This window comes from Mytilus edulis, chromosome 10 (assembly GCF_963676685.1).
Source record: "Mytilus edulis chromosome 10, xbMytEdul2.2, whole genome shotgun sequence".
NCBI classification, from domain to species: Eukaryota; Metazoa; Mollusca; class Bivalvia; order Mytilida; family Mytilidae; genus Mytilus; species Mytilus edulis.
This window is the reverse complement of record NC_092353.1, coordinates 25,931,859-25,952,028: the sequence shown is the minus strand read 5'-3', so window position 1 is coordinate 25,952,028 and position 20,170 is coordinate 25,931,859. Positions and strand designations below refer to the sequence as shown.

Genomic DNA, 20,170 nt, shown 5'->3' with positions numbered 1-20,170 from the left:
ATCCGCCACTGAAATTATCATGTCAACTTTGAAAGGTTCATTAATTTGGAGAGGTAACCATTTGATTGTCTTGTATAAATACAATGAACAAAACCAAATTGATTATAATTCTGCAATCATCTCATTCTATATGATCCTATATCAATTTTTTAAATTCAGTCTCAATTTGTTGGAAAGACTGATTTGTCTTGTTCTCATTTGATTACATGGGATACAGTTGACATAAGGTTTAGTCATCCAAATTGACATCTGAATATGTCAAAACTGAACAACTTTTTTTCATCGATATAGATTCAATATTGTGCCTACATTGTGGATATTTTTTGGAATAGTGTTGGACATGTATGGTAGCTACCAGTATATCATATGGATTCCTTCGATCTTAAATCTTTACCCAGAAAAAGTATTTTAATCCTGCCATATGTTTATGTGGATGTCCAAAGCCAATAACCTTATAAATGGTTATTTTTTGTTATATAAATATAAGAAGATATGGTATGTGTGACAATGAGACAACTCTCTATCCAAGTCACAATTTGTAAAAGTAAACCATTATAGCTTAAAGTACAGTCTTCATATATTTGTATTTAGGGAATTCATTGTGTTTTGACTGAGTTAAGCCATTGCAATTGATATTTAAAGTGTGTCTTTCTATGTATTGTTTCAGATAAGGGTGAAGGTTGGTACCTATTAAAGCGCTTAAATCAGCTGTATCTGTTGCACTTGCATCCTGTAATAAGTCAGGAACTGGATGTTCAGTTGTTGTTGTTTGATGTTCATAAGTGATTCTTGTTTTTCATATAGATTAGATCATTGCTTTTCCCGTTTGAATGGTTTGACATTAGTCATTTTTGGAGCCCTTTATAGCTTGCTGTTTGGTGTGAGCCAAGGCACCCATATTGAAGACCATACATTAACCTATAATGGTTTACTTTTACAAATTGCGACTAAGATGGAGATTTCATATTGGCACTCTTACCACATCTTCTTATATTTATTGACAACATTTTTTTTTCGAGTCACACACAATTTTTTAAGTCAGTGCAATTCACGGCTTGACATATTGAAAGCTCAACTTATTATAGAAGACCATATGTGAACAATTAGAGGCTTTTCCATTATTCATATAATTCTGTCTAGTTAATATATATCCTAGATCTCTTTTATTCATATAAAAGTCTTTCTCAAAGTACACACAATATTCACTATTTTCAAACAAAACTAAAAAATTACCCTAATCATGACAATGAAATCTGTAAATATCCATTACATAACTGTATTTTAATACAAAGCTCTATGTAATATAGTCTATACTGAACACTTATGTAATACTCTACATAAAGAAACAAGCAAGTTAATTGCTTACACTTTACTTGCAAATTACCTGTATGAAGTCTTGAAAGCAGTAAAACCTCTTGTTATCCTGTTTATAAGAAATTTGAAAATGGGCTCTCATACTAAAAAGTCTAAACTGTCTATCGGAGGGGCAATAACCAACCAATACAGTTGCCTTAGAATGACTGCTTATACCAACTTCATTTGCAGTTGGTTGTTGGATATCAGATAATTGTCTCATTGTCAATCATACTACATCTCCTTATTTTTATAAAGTTCAAGACCAAATATCTATCTTTCCACAACACAACAGAGAACATCTGATGAAAGTTTTGGTTGGAATGACAGATTGATTATTATATTTAATGCAATATACCAGCAACTCAAGGAAAGGGTGGATATAGAATGAACTAAATCAAAACAGGCTGATAAAGAAATTGCTGCCTAGTTCACATTTTTGTATATTTTTAAAATGGTTAACATTTCCAAAGGGGATTACATGTTTACCTGTCTTAATGTGGAGGCAAATATATGTGGTGAAACATATTAACTCCTCAAGATATCATAATAGATCATCACCTGTAAGAGTGTTTATCACTGGGCAATAATTTATCTCAATCCATGCACCTAGCTTCATTATATTTATTACTTTTATTCTAATTTTAATTATACCACAATTAGTTTAAATTCAACCATTAAACTGATGATTTCAACTTTCATGACATGAGTGATCTTCAGACATTTCACACAAAAATGAAGATATCCTTTACATATAAGGTCTATTTGTTAAATACTTAAGTTTGTTGACTATTCTGAACTAATCAGGTGTCTGTCCCAAGTCAGAAGCCTTTAGTTCAGTGGTTGTCATTGGTTCATGTCTGTCATATTTGTTTTTCATAAGCTGTTTTGTTATAAATTAGGCCATTTGTTTTATCAATTGAATCTTTTCATATCAAAGCCTTTTATAGTTGATCAGATGTTATGGGTCTTTCTCATTGTTGAAGGCCATAAGGTTGCCTATTATGGCTTACATCAACATCATTTGAACTTCAGTGGATAGTTGTCTAATTGGCAATCATACCACATCTCCTTGTTTTTACATGCAATATCATGTGCTAATGAAGGTTAGATCACACAAAAATCGAGTGACAGACAAGTGAGTAATTATCAAACCTAACAAATTTTCCAATTCTTTAAATGATTTTTCTGTGGATATTTTTTTATCATAACCAATGGCAATAATAAAGAAAATCTATATAAATCATGCTTTATTTGTCACTGACCCCTAGCTAATACATCATTCACATAAGGATTATTTTTAGATTTGACATTATCTTTAAGTTTGTTCAATTCTTTAGTCAAGTCTCCTTCTGACATAGAGTCTATAGGTAAGGCTTTCACTTTCTTCAAAAATTCTTCAATGATTTCTTCTCCCTCCTACAAAAAAAGAAAATATTTATCCATCATATTCTAAAGACATCATGAAAAGGAAAGTATAAACTACAAATGCTTTGTAATTACTAAACACATCATTTGTCTTACTTTTCTTAGTACAATAATAAAGAACAAAGCAAGGTCATTTTTTTTAAATGGAACTATGACACACACAAATTGCATTTCAATTAGATTGGTGTACTATCTATATCTATATTTTTTTTATTGCAAGGTTATAATAGCCTAATAGAAATCAGAAAATCATCAAATTTTTCAGAAGAAATTTATGTATAAAACAAAGAATTAACTGTAGATTTTTTTCCTTGGGTACCCATTTTTATGGATTGAGAAAAAACTTTCATTTTTGTGGATATCTGATTTCCTGGGTTTACAAGCCTTTAACAAGAATGTGTCAATAGTACATGGATGCCCCACTCGCACTATCATTTTCTATGTGCAGTGTGAAATTGGGGTCAAAATTCTAATTTGGCATTAAAATTAGATAGATCTTATCATATGAAATATGTTTACTAAGTTTCAAGTTGATTGGACTTCAACTTCATCAAAAACTACTTTGACCAAAAACTTTGACCTGAAGCCGGACACACATGAACAAATGGAATGATGTTTTGTTTCATAGGAAGATTGTTTACCTCTTTCACCACCTTTCTTTTCTTGACAGCAGGTTCATCATTCCCTTCTAGTCCTGTCCCTGTCAAACTAATGCTCTGGAAATCCTCTAATTCACTAGCCTTCTTCTTAGCAAAGTCTATGACATTCTTTGGAAAATGTGCTAATTCTGCAACATGTATTCCAAAACTCTGATCACACACACCTAAAACGATAAAATTATATTACACTATTTTAATGAAAGAAAGCAAAAATGGCATAATTTATGACAAAACGTCAAAAGAAAAACAAATTTAGAAGACTGAAAGCAACCTTCAGTTCATTTTGAAAACCTGTCAGTAACTGTCATGATGACAAACAGCTATACAAGTGCTTGTCTATGGTATATTGGTAATTTTCGACTTATATGTAAAAGAATTTCAGCTGAGTAAAAGTTTCCAAATGTATTGGAACCATATTGCCCAAACAAGAGTGCACATGCTGAAAAAAACCCACTCAGATGGATATGTAAATTTTGCATTCATTCTATACAACAAAAATAGTTTACCAAATTGTTTAAAATTTCTGAGAAACTGACCAAATCATAAAACTTAACCTTGACCAATAAACCATTGATTTGTTAATTTGTTGTACCTGGTTTTACTCTATATAGTAGTGTCAGCGTATCATTTGTGGTTAATGCCGTCACATGTAGATTATTAACAGTTGTAACTTCATCTGATAATGCTGTCAATTCGTGGAAATGGGTGGCAAATAAACAAAAAGCTTTAATTTTGGTAGCAATGAATCTGTAAAGACAAAAACAAAGGTGCAATAAATGATTCACAATGTTCACCATTAATACTTTTCCTAATTCAAACAAAAAACTTTGATTAAAGGAGTAGCTTCAGTAAGATCCCTTTTTGGCCCCAAAATATAGCACTTTTTCAAAATTGTTAAATATAAACTTTTAGCAATTTATAATACATAACATGTGTAACCGTTGAGAGTGAAAACTGATGCTTTCACTTTCAGTTTGACAAAAACCATCTGAAATGCAAGATATTATGGCATATTTGATAGATTTTTCAGACCAATTGTTTTCCAAAAATAGTGAAATAGTTCCATCTTTTTTAAATATGACTTATGAAGCAAGATTTAAATTTTTGTATACATGTGGTGAGACTGATATAATTAGAATTATTGTTAAATTTATAAGCGACATGTACATTTCTAGAAATGCTTTATTAACCCTTTAACCCCCAATCCCGCCTGTAGGCGTGATGGCGACAACCATTATTTGATGGCCCGTATGACCCTCCATACTTTTTTTGAACTGCCCCAACTGAACTGTCATGATAGCAGGGACTTCAACCAAGCAGTTCATGGTCCATCAACTCTTCTCAGATGTCTGTGCATGAAAATTTGGCCCTTTGAAAGCCGTTTAAGAGTTCAAAATCGGAAAAACATGAAAAGTAGCCAAAATCAGGTGGGGTGGGCATCTTTTGATGGCCACTACGTAACTGGAAGTGACTGTTGGTAAAAACTATTATCATATATGCATGCAAAGGTGGTATAGGAACACAACGAGGTATAATATGGCCAATAGGAATCTAGTCTGTAAAATCTAGGTCACCGTTTTGTCAAAAATCCATAAAAACGGACATTTAGGCAGACCTGACTTGACAATAATAATTCCCAAGCAAGACACTGAAGTTCAATATACTCCCAGCTAGCATGAATGGACTACTGTAACTATAGGGTAATACTTGAATGACAAAAAACACAGTCTTGTCTTGTCATTTGGTATGATATATATGTTTGTATGTTTTGTATTGTCTTGGTATCAATCCTGTAATTTTGGATTTCAGACCAATAAAAATCTTACTTACTTACTTACTTACTATCTAAGCTTGAATATGAGCTAAATCAGTTCAAATCTTTTACATAAACTAATTGAATCGACTAAAGTAGACATTTAGTGTTTAAAAAGTGTCCCAAATCTTTCATCAGATGAACTTGAAATTTGAGGCCAAAATTAGCCGTTACCTACTCCTTTCAATTTTTCAGTTTGGAAATATTTGAATGATTTGTTTCATGAGGCCAAATAAAAATATATGTGTGGTTCCAGTAACCCGACCGACCCTAGAACTTTTTTTTCATTTTTGAAAATTTCAAACGATCAAATTTGAAGGATTGTGAATTTAAATAATTCAATTCATAGATATCTGTCATTTCAATAAAAAGTATCTGTTATGGCTAAAATGCAAAAACTCATAACAGAATGCAATGAAACTAACTGAAAACATAACATGTCTGTTTATTTTACAACCAAAACACATGTGAAATGGTGATCTTATGGTTGGGGAGTATGTAATACTGAAATCAATTTCATTAAACACACGTTTTTTTTCCGGATTTTGACAATCCAAATTAAAAAATTAGAAAAAAAATAAAATAAAATTGCAGACCTACCGACCCTATTTTTTAAAAGGATGTAACTGATATCTTAAATGTTATACTTGTAGCTTGTACCAGAAAATGAAGAGCAAAGTGATCCTGAAACAAATCTATATTTTACATTTATCTTTTCAAGCTTAATACGATGTGTTATGAGTATTACTCATTGTTGAAGACAATACAAGTACCTATAGTTGTTCACTTCAATGTTATTTGGTCTCTGGTGGAGAGTTGTCTTATTGACAATCATACCAAATCGTCTGATCTATTTTGTTTTACTGTCCACAGTTTTTTTTTTAATACATTTTATCCAAATTGATCAAAGTACAACAACAACAAATGTGTCAGCATGATCAGAATCTGAATAGTTCTCACTTCACTACACATGACATGTATTTGCCTATATATAATTGTTTATGTTACAACTATAAAAAAATGTTATATTAAAATTTCTACTACTTTAAATTCAGAAATTATTGCAATGATTTTATAATTGCAAAAAAAAATGAGACAGGGTTATAATTGTAATTATTTTAACTAATATTTTGAAATTTTTGATATGAATTAAACAAGATTTTCTCAATATCGCAAAAATTAAAATCGCATTTTAGTCTAAAATGACAAAAATATAACAATAAATGTACGCAATAATTTCTGAATTAACAGTATTACTATCATATATATCTACTATACTTTTACTTACTCTGAAATAGCCCAGGCAAGACCAAAGCCATCATATGTAGATGTACCTCGACCTAATTCATCAATGATAATCAATGAATTTTCAGAAGATGACTGAAAAGGACAAGAATAAATTTTGCACTGATTTCCTAATATCATCTTCTTTTCATTTGATAACATTATATCAAAGACATGTTACAGATAAACAATCATTGTCATAATACAGTGGACCAAAATGTTCATCTCCTTTGAGTCAAATGAAATGACACTTTATATTAAATGGAATGACACTGTTTTTTAAAAGCAAAATGTCTATTCATTAATTTAAGGAGGCTCGAGGGTATAAAAATTTCAGAAAAAAATCAAACATTTGTTTTTCATTACAAATTTTATTTATTTCCTTTTGTAGTTGTTACTTTATCATATGGTACAAAAATCATTCAAAACAATCAATTTTTGTTGACCCCAGATGACTTTCAAAATGTATACATCATTGAAAAAGTTCCAAATTATCTCCCTTTGGTGGAAAAATGCCATTTTTTGGCTCTAAAATTGAATTACCTTTTTCAACTCATCGGTGACCTATCTTTTTTAATATAATTTCCATATAAGCTGTACTTAAACTAAATTATTGTAAAATTTTAGCGATTTCTGTAATAAATTTCTTTTTTTTTATTTCGATATTACCTTTATTTCTCCTATTACTTCAACAGAAAAAGAACACCTTTACAAAACTGTATGCTTCTTTCGGAGGCAGATTGTGAGCGCAAATGAACGGTGACCCCACTTTTTTATTTTATTTTTCTATTAACTATAAGATAAAGTTCATTTATAGAAAAATATAGAGAAATCCTATATAAATGATTTAGACCCGTGAACCCCCTTAAACAACAATAGATCAATCAATTAGTTATTTTTTTTTAACAAAATTCTTTTCTTTTTACAAAAATAAAGTCATCTAAATGATGCTTGACAGTAAACTTTAAGAAGCTGTAAATTGCAGGAACTAATGTGTAGATGTATGGAAAGAAAAATGCTTAAAAGAGGAAGTTTGTGCATTGGAAAACTATCCTATTTTACAATACTTATCAGTATGTGATTTTAAGGTGGTACCTAACACTACAGGGAGATAACTCTGTAAAATGAGCTAAACGTTTTAATTACGTTGTGTTGTAAAGGGAATGTTAAGCTTCTCAATGATCAAAATTGGTGTTTGTCAAATTGCTATATCACCAGTGTATTTTTTCTAACAAAACGGTTGGTTCAAATCATTTGAAATTTAAATATTTTTGTCAAAGGGACAAAGTATATACTTTGTCAAAATTTTAGGAAATTTAAACGAGCCAAATTAGTTTTAGTGAAAGTGTTGGGTACCACCTTAAGAGAATTTGATGAAATGACACATCAGTTTACTTTGAATACTTCTTTTTTTACCTTTAATATTGATGCTGTTTCTAACATTTCTGCCATGAAAGTAGATACTCCCTTCAGTTGGCTGTCTCCAGCCCCTACTCTAGCCAGAATACTGTCAACTATTGAGATTTCTGCTTCTGAACAAGGAACAAAACAACCCAACTGTGCCATCAATACAACAACACCAATCTGGAATGAATTTCACAACTTAAAAACATTTATTGAGCCATTTCCTAAAAGAAAGATTCTAAAAAAACTTGTCCCTTTGTTACATTACAAGGTCTCTTTACATTTTTTGGAAAGAGATGCACTGTTAAATATAGGGTTACAACTGTTAATACCTCCATTCAGACTGTAGATTATTATTGATAAAGCCTATAGATGTGAAATAGGAAGATGCCAAATTTTTTAATTTATATTCAAATGATTTCTTAATGATCCAAATACATTCAAGCATCACAAATAGTTTGATCAAGTGTGATTATTTATTTGCAAATACAAAAACAGTATAAGGGCCTTTTATAGCTGACTATTCTGTATGTATTTTACTCATTGTTGAAGTCTCTCCAATGACCTATAATTGTTAATTTCTGTCATTTGGTCTCTTGATATCAGTTGTCTCATTGGATATTAGACCACATATTCCTATTCTTATGTTTATACTGAATACAGTACCATGACTTACAGATCTAATATAGGTTGATTTGCCTCCCATATTTGGACCTGTGATGATATGAAACATCTGTTTATCTGAAGAAATGACAGAAGAAAGAAAAAATCAGTAAAATATTAAAATATGAAAATATAAAAAGCAGGATTTTTTTTACCATGAAAACATTTAAATGGGGTGAAGAAAGACATAATAATTAGAAATAGTTCTGCATAAATCAAGGGCTCCTCTTTACCAAAAACTTTGACAGTGTTTTCTCTGAAGTCTTCAATGTATCAACAATGTTTTCCCTTTTTTCATCTTAAGGGTTGTAAATCAAATTAGCAATCAACAATTTTAATCATGACTTGTCAGTTCGCACTATTAGCAATCAACAATTTTAATCATGACTTGTCAATTTGCACTATGTATTTCTATTTCTTTCTTAGGTTTTAATTATGGTAGTGTAGAATTTGCCAATTTGTCTTTCCTAACAATAAGCAAGAACAGAAATCTCTTTGTGTTTCTTAACCAAATGCAAAATTCATGTTACAGTAAACATTTAAATATAAAGCTCAGATAAGAGTTCAAAAGAAATTTAAAATGGAGATTGAACAACATCTTAATTAATTTTTCAGGGACAGTGAGCTGAAAACTAAAGTACAGTTAGTCAGCATTAAATACCTTTTTCAAACACAACATCATTTGGTATATAAGCTACATCATCTTGCATTTCAAGACAAGGATGCCTTGCTTCCTTCAGATCTATTTTACCACTTCCTGTGAAAAGAGACAGATTATTAAGTATCATTTTTTGCTACTTAAAGTTAAACAGCTCAATAACGCTACAATGTAAAATCATGAAAATCAAACCTTCATTCAGTTCAAGGAAACAATTTGAAAAGTTTTCACCAAAGTGGTTTACAGTAATGGTACACATACTGTTTGGCAGCAGACTGCTGTACATCACCAAATAAATAACGGATTTTTTTCCTTTTGAAATCCAATTTAAAATCAGTGACTGATTCTATCACACACACACATATAAATCAAAAGCCAATAAATGTGGTTTTTTTTTTTACATGTATGTTGAAGTTAAATTATATATAACTGACCTTTGGACAGAAGTTTTGGTCTGATATATGCAATGGGAGCACTGGCTGATACATGTGCAAAACTAACCAGTACATCTAACTGTGCAATGAGATCATTCATCAGTAACATAGGTTCTACATATCCAGCTGTAATTACAAAAGATATGTATTCATTATCAGGTTTTCTGGGAATTTATATTGTAAAGCATCTTTTATATAAGCTTTGGATTTCAAATATTTTGCCACGAGCATCACTGAAGAGACATGTATTGTCGAAATGCGCATCTGGTGCAGGAAAATTGGTACTGTTAATGTTATTGTATTCCTGCTAATACATAATGTGACCTTTCAGTTGTTTCAGGAATGTTCCATACAGATATGTATGGGACCAAGGGGAGGCACTTAAAAATCTTAACTATGGGTATAAAGGATGGGCATGAAGTACAAAAAATGTAAGTGATATTCTACATTTGCCTTTATAGGTGGTTAATTCTTTTAGAAAGTGCCTTCCCTGGGTATCATATTTGTTTAAATGAAAGAACTATCACTAGCAATACACACCATCTAGTGGTTAATTGTTTTAATTCTTCATGTAATATCTATTTTTATATGCTGGAGAGTTTAAAATATTTCAAAACAAACAGAATCAGTGCAAATTTTTCATATCTTTGACAAAATTTTAGCTTTTAAAATAAATGTTTGTAAAAATAAAACCTCAATAAAGATATATTTAGGATGCAAAATAAGGATTTTTGTAGAGTGAAACTGATCTTGGTACAGAAGGTCATTTCCACCAAAAATCCTGAAATTTGGCTTTAAATGGACCTACAAACTGCAGATTACCATTCCCTTAGCATATGTCAATGATTAGATGATCGGTAGTTACACCACCCGAGTTTACATTGTTTTTTTTAAGTTTTATGCCTCTGCGTGTGCCAGGCACAGAAGGAAGTCCCACCCCTTCCGAATTTTTTTTCTTTTTATCAGAATTCATATTTTTTAAGTTTGTATTTGAGATCAAACTGCACCTTAAGCCTGACATGACAATATATAACCTCAGTTTCAAGAAACATGCATCAAGTTTTGAAATACATATCATACAGTTGAACTCATAAGCATAGAGAGGAATCGGAGCCAAAAAACAGAGGCAGTAATGTTATGGTCCAATCACAGACAGGTTAATATTTAAGACTAATCTAGTATTTTTCTTTTTAAAATTTAAAATTAACAATAGCAATTAAAAATAAATTACTACTGGCCTCTTATTGAAGTTGTTACCATGTTAATAATAAAATGTCCTAATACTAGTAGAGCAAGACTTTGGGTAGCTTGCTTACTTTGTTTGCATATTATACAAATGTAACTTCAATATAATATATATAGATTCAACTATGCCTATATTTATTGTTTGAAGATGCCAATGTTAATTACAAAGCTTAATAAAAATTAGACAAAGCAAGTATGCCAAATTAGACTCCACAAGCATTAGTAAATCAGCTCTAAAAGATTATTAAATGCAATAATAAGCCTACAAACCAGCTATATTAGTGACTTCAGCAACCACACTTTTCTGTTGGTCATTGTAATCTTCTTTACACTGGAGATATTCTTCATTGTATTTCCGTACAGCATTATTGTGAAATCTTACACCATTGTTCTTTGTATCAATTATCATATAGTTTTTATTGTTTCTCAATGCTTTTTCGTCCTAAAAATACCAAAAATTAAAGTTTTAAATCTAAATCTTTTAATCAACTTATAATTATTCTCTTAAATCATCATTCATTTAAAAATTGAAATACTTTTGTGAAAGATTACATCTGTGGATTTTTGCTATAAATTTATTGTTTTATTTGTTTTCATGGATTTAGAGGATCGATTTGATCCACAAGTTTTAGTGTTTTAGCAGAATGAATATTTCCTGTTAGCTTGTAAAAAGAATTTTAAAAGCCACAAAACCAAGTATCCATGAAAAAAAACACCTTCTCTGCATTCAACAACAAGAGGCTCAAAGCAGCCTGAGACTCTCACCTGATATTCTTATTTACAATTGATGCTTGAAATAAGGCTTTTATTAGTTTTAGAGATATAAGCTAATCAAAGTGCTGGATAGCACCTCTGGAAAGTTTGCAACTGTAGCTGCGTATTATTCCAAAAAGGTTAAAGACGTGTATTATTTCAAAAATGTATTGGATGTTTTACACTAAACCATTGTCTCGTCAGCATGGTCAGTAAATATCAAAAATAACTTTTTTCATGTTTGTCATAAAAAGTTTTGATATTTTCTATTGCAACCTAAAACTGTAGATCTAAAATATTGAAATATACAGAAAGCTCTGTTAATTTCTTTTTAAGTACCCATGCCATGTCAGCATCAAGGGCCGGTGAATTAGTATTTTTCTATTGGTTTAGATCCTTCATATTTGTTTTTAGTAAATTAACACGCAAGTTTTTTTGTTTAAATTGCTCCACATATTTCCTATCGGGCCTTTTATAGCTTTCTACATGTATATGGTACAAATATTTCTCATTATTGATGATCATATGGTGGCCTATAGTTATTAATACATTTTCCTCCTTTGAACTCTTTTAGATAGCATTGGTTCTTTGCAAAAAATACCGCATCCTTTTTTATAGATAAGACAGTAACAGTAACTTAAAGCAATACAACTGTAATGAAAGTGAATTTATATTAAAGGCTTTTATCAAAAATAGGGAACGTGTTCATAGGACACAAATGATGCTAGCATTAATGTTATAAAGGGTCACAACTCAAGAACTGTAAATGTGACGCTATCAAAATGTGTACTTGATCTGAGTTATTGGGTAATAAGCATTGTGTATACATTCTAATTACACAGTATTGCGCAATAGATTTGTAAGATCTTGACATTTGTTTTGTGTGAGAAACCTAAATATTAAGTCAAAAATTTGATCGTAATCCAAATTCAGAGCTATATCAAGCTCGAATGTTGTGTCCATACTTGCCCCAACTGTTCAGGGTCTCGATCTCTGCGGTCGTATAAAGATGTGCCAAGCGGAGCATCTGGTTCCAATTTGTAACAAGGCACAACCCTAGAGCAGTTAAAATTACTCCACCAAAATTCAAACTTGATCTTTGTTTTATTGTTAAAAGTATTACAATGTATTAGTTTCATTATATTTGGTTGAGCGAACTAAAGTTAGATAACTGAAACGAAAATATTCAGCAATTTTTTACATATGTAAAGGGGCATAACTCTAAACTGGTATAACTATCGCCACCAAAATTCAAACTTGATCAGTGTTTGTGGTAATGAGCATTGTGTATAAGATTCATAGCATTTGGTTATGACAAACTAAAGTTAGAGAACAGAAACTAAAATTTCCAGCATCTTTCCTATTTGTAAAGTAGCATAAAACGCTAGAATGGTAAAAGTGACGCAACTAAAATTCAAACTTGACTTGTGAATTGTGGTTATAATCATTGCGTATAAGTTTCATACAATTTGGTTCAGGCAAACTAAAGTACGAGAACAGAAACGAATTTTGGGATATACGGAGGTACATGTACATACAAGTGAGGGAAGGAGGTACATATTTACAGCAGAACAAGGATAAAACTCAATACGGTGGGAGCATAACAACAGCAGTATGACCACAGGAATAAAAAGTTTATAATCACTAGATTCATAGAGGTGCTTATAACCTATAACACATTTTAGTTGCTGTTGTGAAATTGAGCATTGTCTTATGAGTAAATAACATTTGAAAATTTTTGTTTTAAGCCATTCATTTGATATATTACGGTAATCATTGCCTCTGTGTTTGGATGACAAAGCAATTGAAATCTATTTATATAGGGCATGGTATGCCTTAAAACTTTTCCAGATGCACAGGTTTGTCTGTCATCTATCTAAATTTTGAGGTGAAATTGATGCAGCCATTTTAGCCAAAGGGTACACATCATGAACCTTAATCATTTCTACAGAACTTGTCTTGATACCCTGAGCTATAATATTATGCTGACTCGGTTGCTTTTAATACGGATGCTATATGATACAAATTTACAATAATACACCAGAAGTGGTATAATGTAAATTATTGGAAGAAGACTGAAGAAGAACTGACGTTGGGCCAAAGTTTTTCTGCTGCAAGTTTGATCCACTTGAGCATGCTGAACGAGTAAAGTTCCTTATATCCACATTGGAATGTGAAACAATTAGTAATTAAATAACGGAATAAAGTTTTCAAATGATTTTTGGCATCAAAATTTTCCGATCGATGTTTAGACAAAAACAATGCATTTTTTAATTTTTTTTAATCAAAGCGAGTATTTACCTTTACTCGTCCTTGGCGTGAGACGTTAGACATATAATATAATTATCGAGTATTTTATATTCTTTCACCTGTGTTTTGTTTAAACAAACCGTTATCACTTTTCAATTATCCGACGGCTTGGTCAAAATGTCAACTTGTTCTTGCATTTTAATCAGTCATTCCCGATTCTTTCGATACACTCGGGATATTACCACGTTTACGTACATACATATAGTAAACAGGTAAAAGTAGAGCGAGAAAATGTTCATTCATGAAATATTCATGAATGAATGAAAACGTAATCTCGTGTAGATTTCTTGTGATTTTCTCTTCAGCGCATGGCAGATCCTCGAAGTAGTGTTTGTGATACTCATTTTTAAAAATGAAGTTAAATTCATCTGAATCATCGGTGAACATTCATTTCTTTTTTATTCAAGCTGTAATCTTTTCATTCAAAACAGTAGTTACTCAAAATTTTAAAATAATCTTCGAAGAATCAGAACTCAAACACTAGTACTACACCATCTCGGAGCAGAATATATTGCAATAATCTGTCAACCGGAAGTTTGAGGCCGACGCCTAAGGAAAGTAGCAATAGCAAGCTATAGCAAACTTTCCAAAAACTGTCTTTCACCCCTATGTTCTATTTTTAGCCATGGCAGCCATCTTAGTTCACAGGGGTGGTCATTGGACACATTTTGAAACTAGATACCCAAATGATGATTGTGGCCAAGTTTGGTTAAATTTGTCCTAGTAGTGTCAGCGAAGAGTTTTTTTTTAAAAGTTAACAGCGCTGGACGCCAAGTGATGAGAAAAGCTCACTTCGCCCTTTTGGCCAGGTGAGCTAAAAAAAATAACTCCATATTCATTTACACATGTAGCAAATGGAAAGAGTCTCCAAGATAAAATGTTAGGGAAGTGACATTCCTACCATTAACTATCCAGATTTTTTTGTTCTCTATATACTCTTTCAATGATTTTTACTTTTATTTTGATTGTTGTTACTGAAATCAATTTAACAGGATTAGAATAAATCTTCTAAATCTTACCTTTCTAGTAACTCTAAAGAAGTATCCTAATTGTAAATTACTTTCTAATTTAAGGACTTTGTTTGGTTCTATACCTAAATCTCTTGCAACCTGTAAACCAAAAATAAGCCCATCTTTATTTTATCATCTGAATAATACATGGGTATTCAAATTACAATCTCAAGGAAATAAAAAGTTAGAACATTTGACTTCTTGCAAAGTTTCTTTAAATAAATTTCTGGAGTAAATAGTTTTAGAGTATTTTTTTATTTCTTCGAAAACCAAGAGGAATCTGAACTTTTACTGAAAATTTTCTTGAACTTTCTAAGAATCTTTACTATTATTACAAAGTGTATTACCTTATTCATCTGTGATTTAATATCATCCTCTAAGCTGTCTATTTGTTCCCTTAAAGCTGGAATGACAAAGATAAAACCATTGATAATAAAGTCTATAGATTAATTTAATAAAACATCCAATTCAAGTAAAACAAGAATGCATGTATTGTTCTTACGAGCTTACCCCCACACATTATTCAAAGCATAGGTATTCTAAAACTTTATTGTAACCATTGAAACATGAAATGAGACCTTTGAATACACATATACATGTATATGCAATTCAATGAGATTTTCAATACTTTAAAGAATGGCATGGATTTATAGCAACTGGAACTGTAATGCGTTTGTGATTGTCAACACCACAAATGCAAAATAATTTTTTGAAGAGTTTTAAAATGATGGTCTTTCAAGGTTAGTCACATTTTAGTTGAGGGGCCAGCTCAAGCCCGCCTTCTGGTGTGGGAGATTTTCTCTTGCTCTTTGGTCGGGTTGTTGTCTCTGACACATTCCCCCTTTACATTCTCAATTTTAAAGAGCATGATTTGAATAACTAACCTGCTAATCCTTCATCAAAGTCTGCCTTGATTACAAACTCATGGTTCTCTACTTGGGCTAGATCCATAGTAGTCTCTACCATTTCTTGAAACTTGGCAAAGTCCATCAGTAATTCCTAAAATAATCAACATACACTTATTGTAAACAATATAACACAAGAGGCTGTCACAACAACAGCAAACCGGATTTATTAACATTTATTTGTGTCCTGGCAATATCACAAGAACCATTACTGATGAATGGTGAAAGTGAAAATCGTCAATATCAAATTTGACCTCCATTTTGTCATCAGTATCAACATATTAAAATTTGAAAAGCTTAGATTGAATGGTTCATGAGTAAATGCAGCAACGTGAATGGAAACGCCATTTTACGATCTTTCAAGAACCATAACTCCTGAACGGTAAAAGTCAAAATCGTCATTATTGAACTTGACCTCTATTTTGTCATCAGTAACAACATATTAAAATTTCAAAAGCTTTGGTTGAATGGTTCATGAGAAAATGCACGGACACGACGGGAAACACCATTTTTCAATCTTTCAAGAAGAATAACTCCTGAACAGTAAAAGTCAAAATCGTCATTATTGAACTTGACCTCCATTCTGTCATTAGTAACAACATATTAAAATCTGGGAAGCTTTGGTAGAACAGTTCATGCGTAAATGCATAGACACGACTGGAAACTCCATTTTTCAATCTTTCAAGAACCATAACTCCTGAACGGTAAAAGTCAAAATCGCCATTATTGAACTTGACCTTCGTATAGTTGTCAGTAATAACATATTAAAATTTTAAAAGCTTTGGTTGAACGGTTCATGAGTTAATGCACGGACAACATTTGATTGCCGCCGGCCCGACCGCCCGCCATACATCCCCAAATCAATAACCGACATTTTTGTCACAAAAATCTGGTTAATAAACATTTAGGACCACTTTCATTGCTTTATGTGATGATGCAGAAGTGGAATATTTATATGCCACTATAAGGTTTACTTCTTAAAATTTGAATTTTGGATAAAATATTGATTATCTTTTTCTGAAATTAAAGTAGAAAATGTAAAGAACTATTTCTTTTTCCTAAGCATTCAGTTTGTTTTGATCCGATGTCAGGACAACACCTATTGTTGTATGACGTCAGAGAAATGAAATAACCACGTTTATTTCACATGTGATAATAACCATTTATTTCACATGTGAAATTATCAGTTTTTATTTCACAGAGAAATCAATGTAATTCATTGCAATTAACATAATAAAACAAATTCTTTCCATATCAAATCTTACATGTTGATTGAGAAAATAATGCAAAATTTAAGCCAATCCAATCCAGTATGTAAACATACATTGAATTACAAAGGAGTAGGTAAAGGCCGGTTTTGGCCTCAAATTTCAAGTTCATCTGACGAAAGATTTTGGACACTTTTTAAACACTTAAATGTCTATTTCAATTGATTCAATTTTTTGTGTGAAAGATTTTAACTGATTCACTCATTAAAAACGCTCCGATTCAAGCTTAAATATAAAAAAATCTATCAAATATGCCAAAAACTGTCACTTTTCATATGGTTTTTGTCAAAAATGAAAGTGGCCGCATCCGTGTTCATCCTTGACCTTTATATATGTTATGTATTATCATTAAACACAACTTACATTTCAATATCAAGAATGAACACGAATGCGACCACTTTCATTTAAGATGGAAACCGTCTAAAATTTAACTAAAAAGATGAAATTGTGAAGATTTCAGTAATTTAGCCTGACTCAATGATGCAAGTACCGGATATATGTGCATTGAAATGCCAAAAACAGCCCATACTTATGTAGCAGAGGCATTATACCTTCCAAAAAATAACTAAAAATTTACATTAAAACAATTTTGTAAAATTTCTATATTTTGGGGCCAAAAAGGGGTCTTACTGAACCTACTCCTTTAGCATCTGTCATTGTAACAATCACTCTTTATCTAAGTAAATATTACTATCAAGTTCCATAATGTTAGTCAAAAGTAAATTCAATGTGTACTATGTGTACTAGAGAACAAAGTTAATGAATGATTTCATTTCAAACATACCTTTGCAGGGTTAGTAAACAGTTCCATCAACAAATGTTTGTTTGGACCTTCATGACATTCTAATGTTTCCAGTAAGTATGGCATCTTTTCAATAGCTTGGTAAACTCGGTAACAGTCCTAAAATATATGATATATGGACTTTAAATATGACTTCCATTCAGAAATGTATACTATTGAGAAATGCAGCAAGAAATAAGAGTGGTAAAGATAAACAGTTAGTTTTAAAATCTGTAGATTATTGTGGTGTTTCAAGAGATTGCAAGAATTCCCACATTTTTGTTTGTTTGCCCACAAAAGCTTTAATAAATACACACAATGTATTTGAATCTATAGTATTTTAACATTATACTGTTTTATTGATAAGAATCCACAACAGAAATTTGTCCACAGCAATATTCCTTTTTGTGAAAAATTCATTAGCCCATTACCATTATATAAAATGGTATCCTAAATCTACTTTGATAGGTTGATAAAATTACAATTTTTTTGTTTATAGGTTTTATTTAACCGAGAAATTACAATGGTAAATGGGTGTCAACATGATGGATATCTAGTAACCTGTAATGTAGCTTTTTTCCTCTGGAATTTTTTAGCCAGCCTCTGAAAGTCTGGAATTTTTCTCAGTTGATCTTCTTGTAAGATCTGTCTTAGTTCTGTATCATCAATCATAGCTTCTACAACATTCAACCTCTCCTCTAAAATAAATAAATTAAAGATAATGATTATTGGAAGAAAACTTATGCATTTCTGTATAAAGAAGGTAAAATATTTTCCTTGAACAACCATATTTTCTTAGTGAAGGTTTATACAAAGATTTGGTTGTCAGACTCGTTCTTTTCTCCCTCCCACTTCTAAAGGATGTAAATCCCTCTAAACTAGCTGTGTTCTTTCAACAGATCTGTTTTAAAATTAAGGTTTTCATATAAAAGCTATTTCCATAATATCAAAAGCAATTGCTAGCTAAATAAAATGTATGAACTGTCATCTCTGTTTATAAAAGCAAGGATCTATATTTGCAGGGTAATAGTTAATCATACTAAGATTTTTTTAAAGAGTAGCTAAGTGCCTTTCCTTTGAAGAGGCTTTTCGGTTTTTATTAAAAAATAATTGTAAATTACTTTTCTTTGCAAAACATATGTAGTTAACTGTACTAACCTATTTTATTAAGATCAACCAATGGCTGTTTAACCCATTGGCCCAATAACCTTTGACCTTGGGCTGTTCTACATCTATTTAATAGGCCCAGTATGCTATGATTTCTATTTCCTCCTAAAATATAGAAAAAATATGTGATGTATACAATAAACAAATGTTGAATAATTAAAAGTATATATATTTTTGTGTTAGCTGATAAAAATTGAAATCAAACTGAATAAAATACAAAATCATCAAAGCCAGCTGAATACACAATTTTCCCCTTAGGCAACACAACTGTCAATGTTCTTTTTAGCTGTTTGCTTTTAAGCATGAGAGTAGTTCCTTATAACAATATCTAAGATGAGGCTAACTTAACCGAAACTATTTGTCAATCATTCTGAATGAAACATTTTCATAGTTTCCATTCACTACTTTGTTTTATAATCTCATGTGCCTATCTCAAGGTTAGAACCACAATAGTGCTTTGTCTTGTGCTATATCTATATTGGTTAGTTTTTGCCATTTAAGAAATTTGGTAATATGAAAGATAAGTGGTAGCCTCTATATTAAATCTATTCATAATTTCTTTAATTGTCGTTATTTAGAACTTGACATATGGTATTAAGTATACTACTATTGTTAAGGAATATAATTTGAAATCAAGATGTCATTTGTTGTTTCAGTTTTGTGTCATTGACATGTAAATACAACTGTACATATTTTTATCGAAACAACAAATATTTTAAAACTTTCAAAGTGCACATTTGATCTAATAACCGACTCCCCTTTAAAATAAGTCTTTTTCTAATGCATCTTTAGAATGACTGTCATATCAAATTCTAAAAATATTTTACAATAAACATGCAATCATAATCTTTCGAAAGATCCATTACCTTCCACTGTATTTGGTAGAAGATTCAAAGCCCTCACAGCTGCAGCATCCAGTCTCATGTATTGTCCTAACTCAAAAGAGCTTATAGAAAATTGACCAAAGTTTCCTTCATCTGATAAAAGCTGTAACAAAAGACTGGAAACATCAATTCAAAACAGAAAAAAAATGTA

The 20,170-nt window shown here is 31.1% G+C and overlaps 1 protein-coding gene across 1 annotated transcript in view; it reads right to left on the bottom strand.

Annotated features, from left to right (window-relative positions):
• Positions 1-2,588: 2,588 nt before the first annotated feature.
• Positions 2,589-20,170, bottom strand: part of LOC139492080 (DNA mismatch repair protein Msh2-like) — a 31,800-nt gene continuing 14,218 nt past the window's right edge. Inside the window, exons 11-26 of the mRNA XM_071280217.1 lie at positions 20,002-20,122; positions 19,127-19,240; positions 18,530-18,666; positions 17,972-18,088; positions 15,899-16,013; positions 15,362-15,417; positions 15,024-15,113; positions 11,212-11,383; positions 9,697-9,822; positions 9,266-9,361; positions 8,618-8,682; positions 7,954-8,121; positions 6,542-6,633; positions 4,033-4,187; positions 3,423-3,604; positions 2,589-2,772 (exon numbers count right to left, since the gene is read on the bottom strand). Coding sequence (XP_071136318.1) covers positions 2,611-2,772; positions 3,423-3,604; positions 4,033-4,187; positions 6,542-6,633; positions 7,954-8,121; positions 8,618-8,682; positions 9,266-9,361; positions 9,697-9,822; positions 11,212-11,383; positions 15,024-15,113; positions 15,362-15,417; positions 15,899-16,013; positions 17,972-18,088; positions 18,530-18,666; positions 19,127-19,240; positions 20,002-20,122 — 1,968 coding nt within the window. The 3' untranslated portion in view covers positions 2,589-2,610. The remainder of the gene's footprint in view (positions 2,773-3,422; positions 3,605-4,032; positions 4,188-6,541; positions 6,634-7,953; positions 8,122-8,617; positions 8,683-9,265; positions 9,362-9,696; positions 9,823-11,211; positions 11,384-15,023; positions 15,114-15,361; positions 15,418-15,898; positions 16,014-17,971; positions 18,089-18,529; positions 18,667-19,126; positions 19,241-20,001; positions 20,123-20,170) is intronic.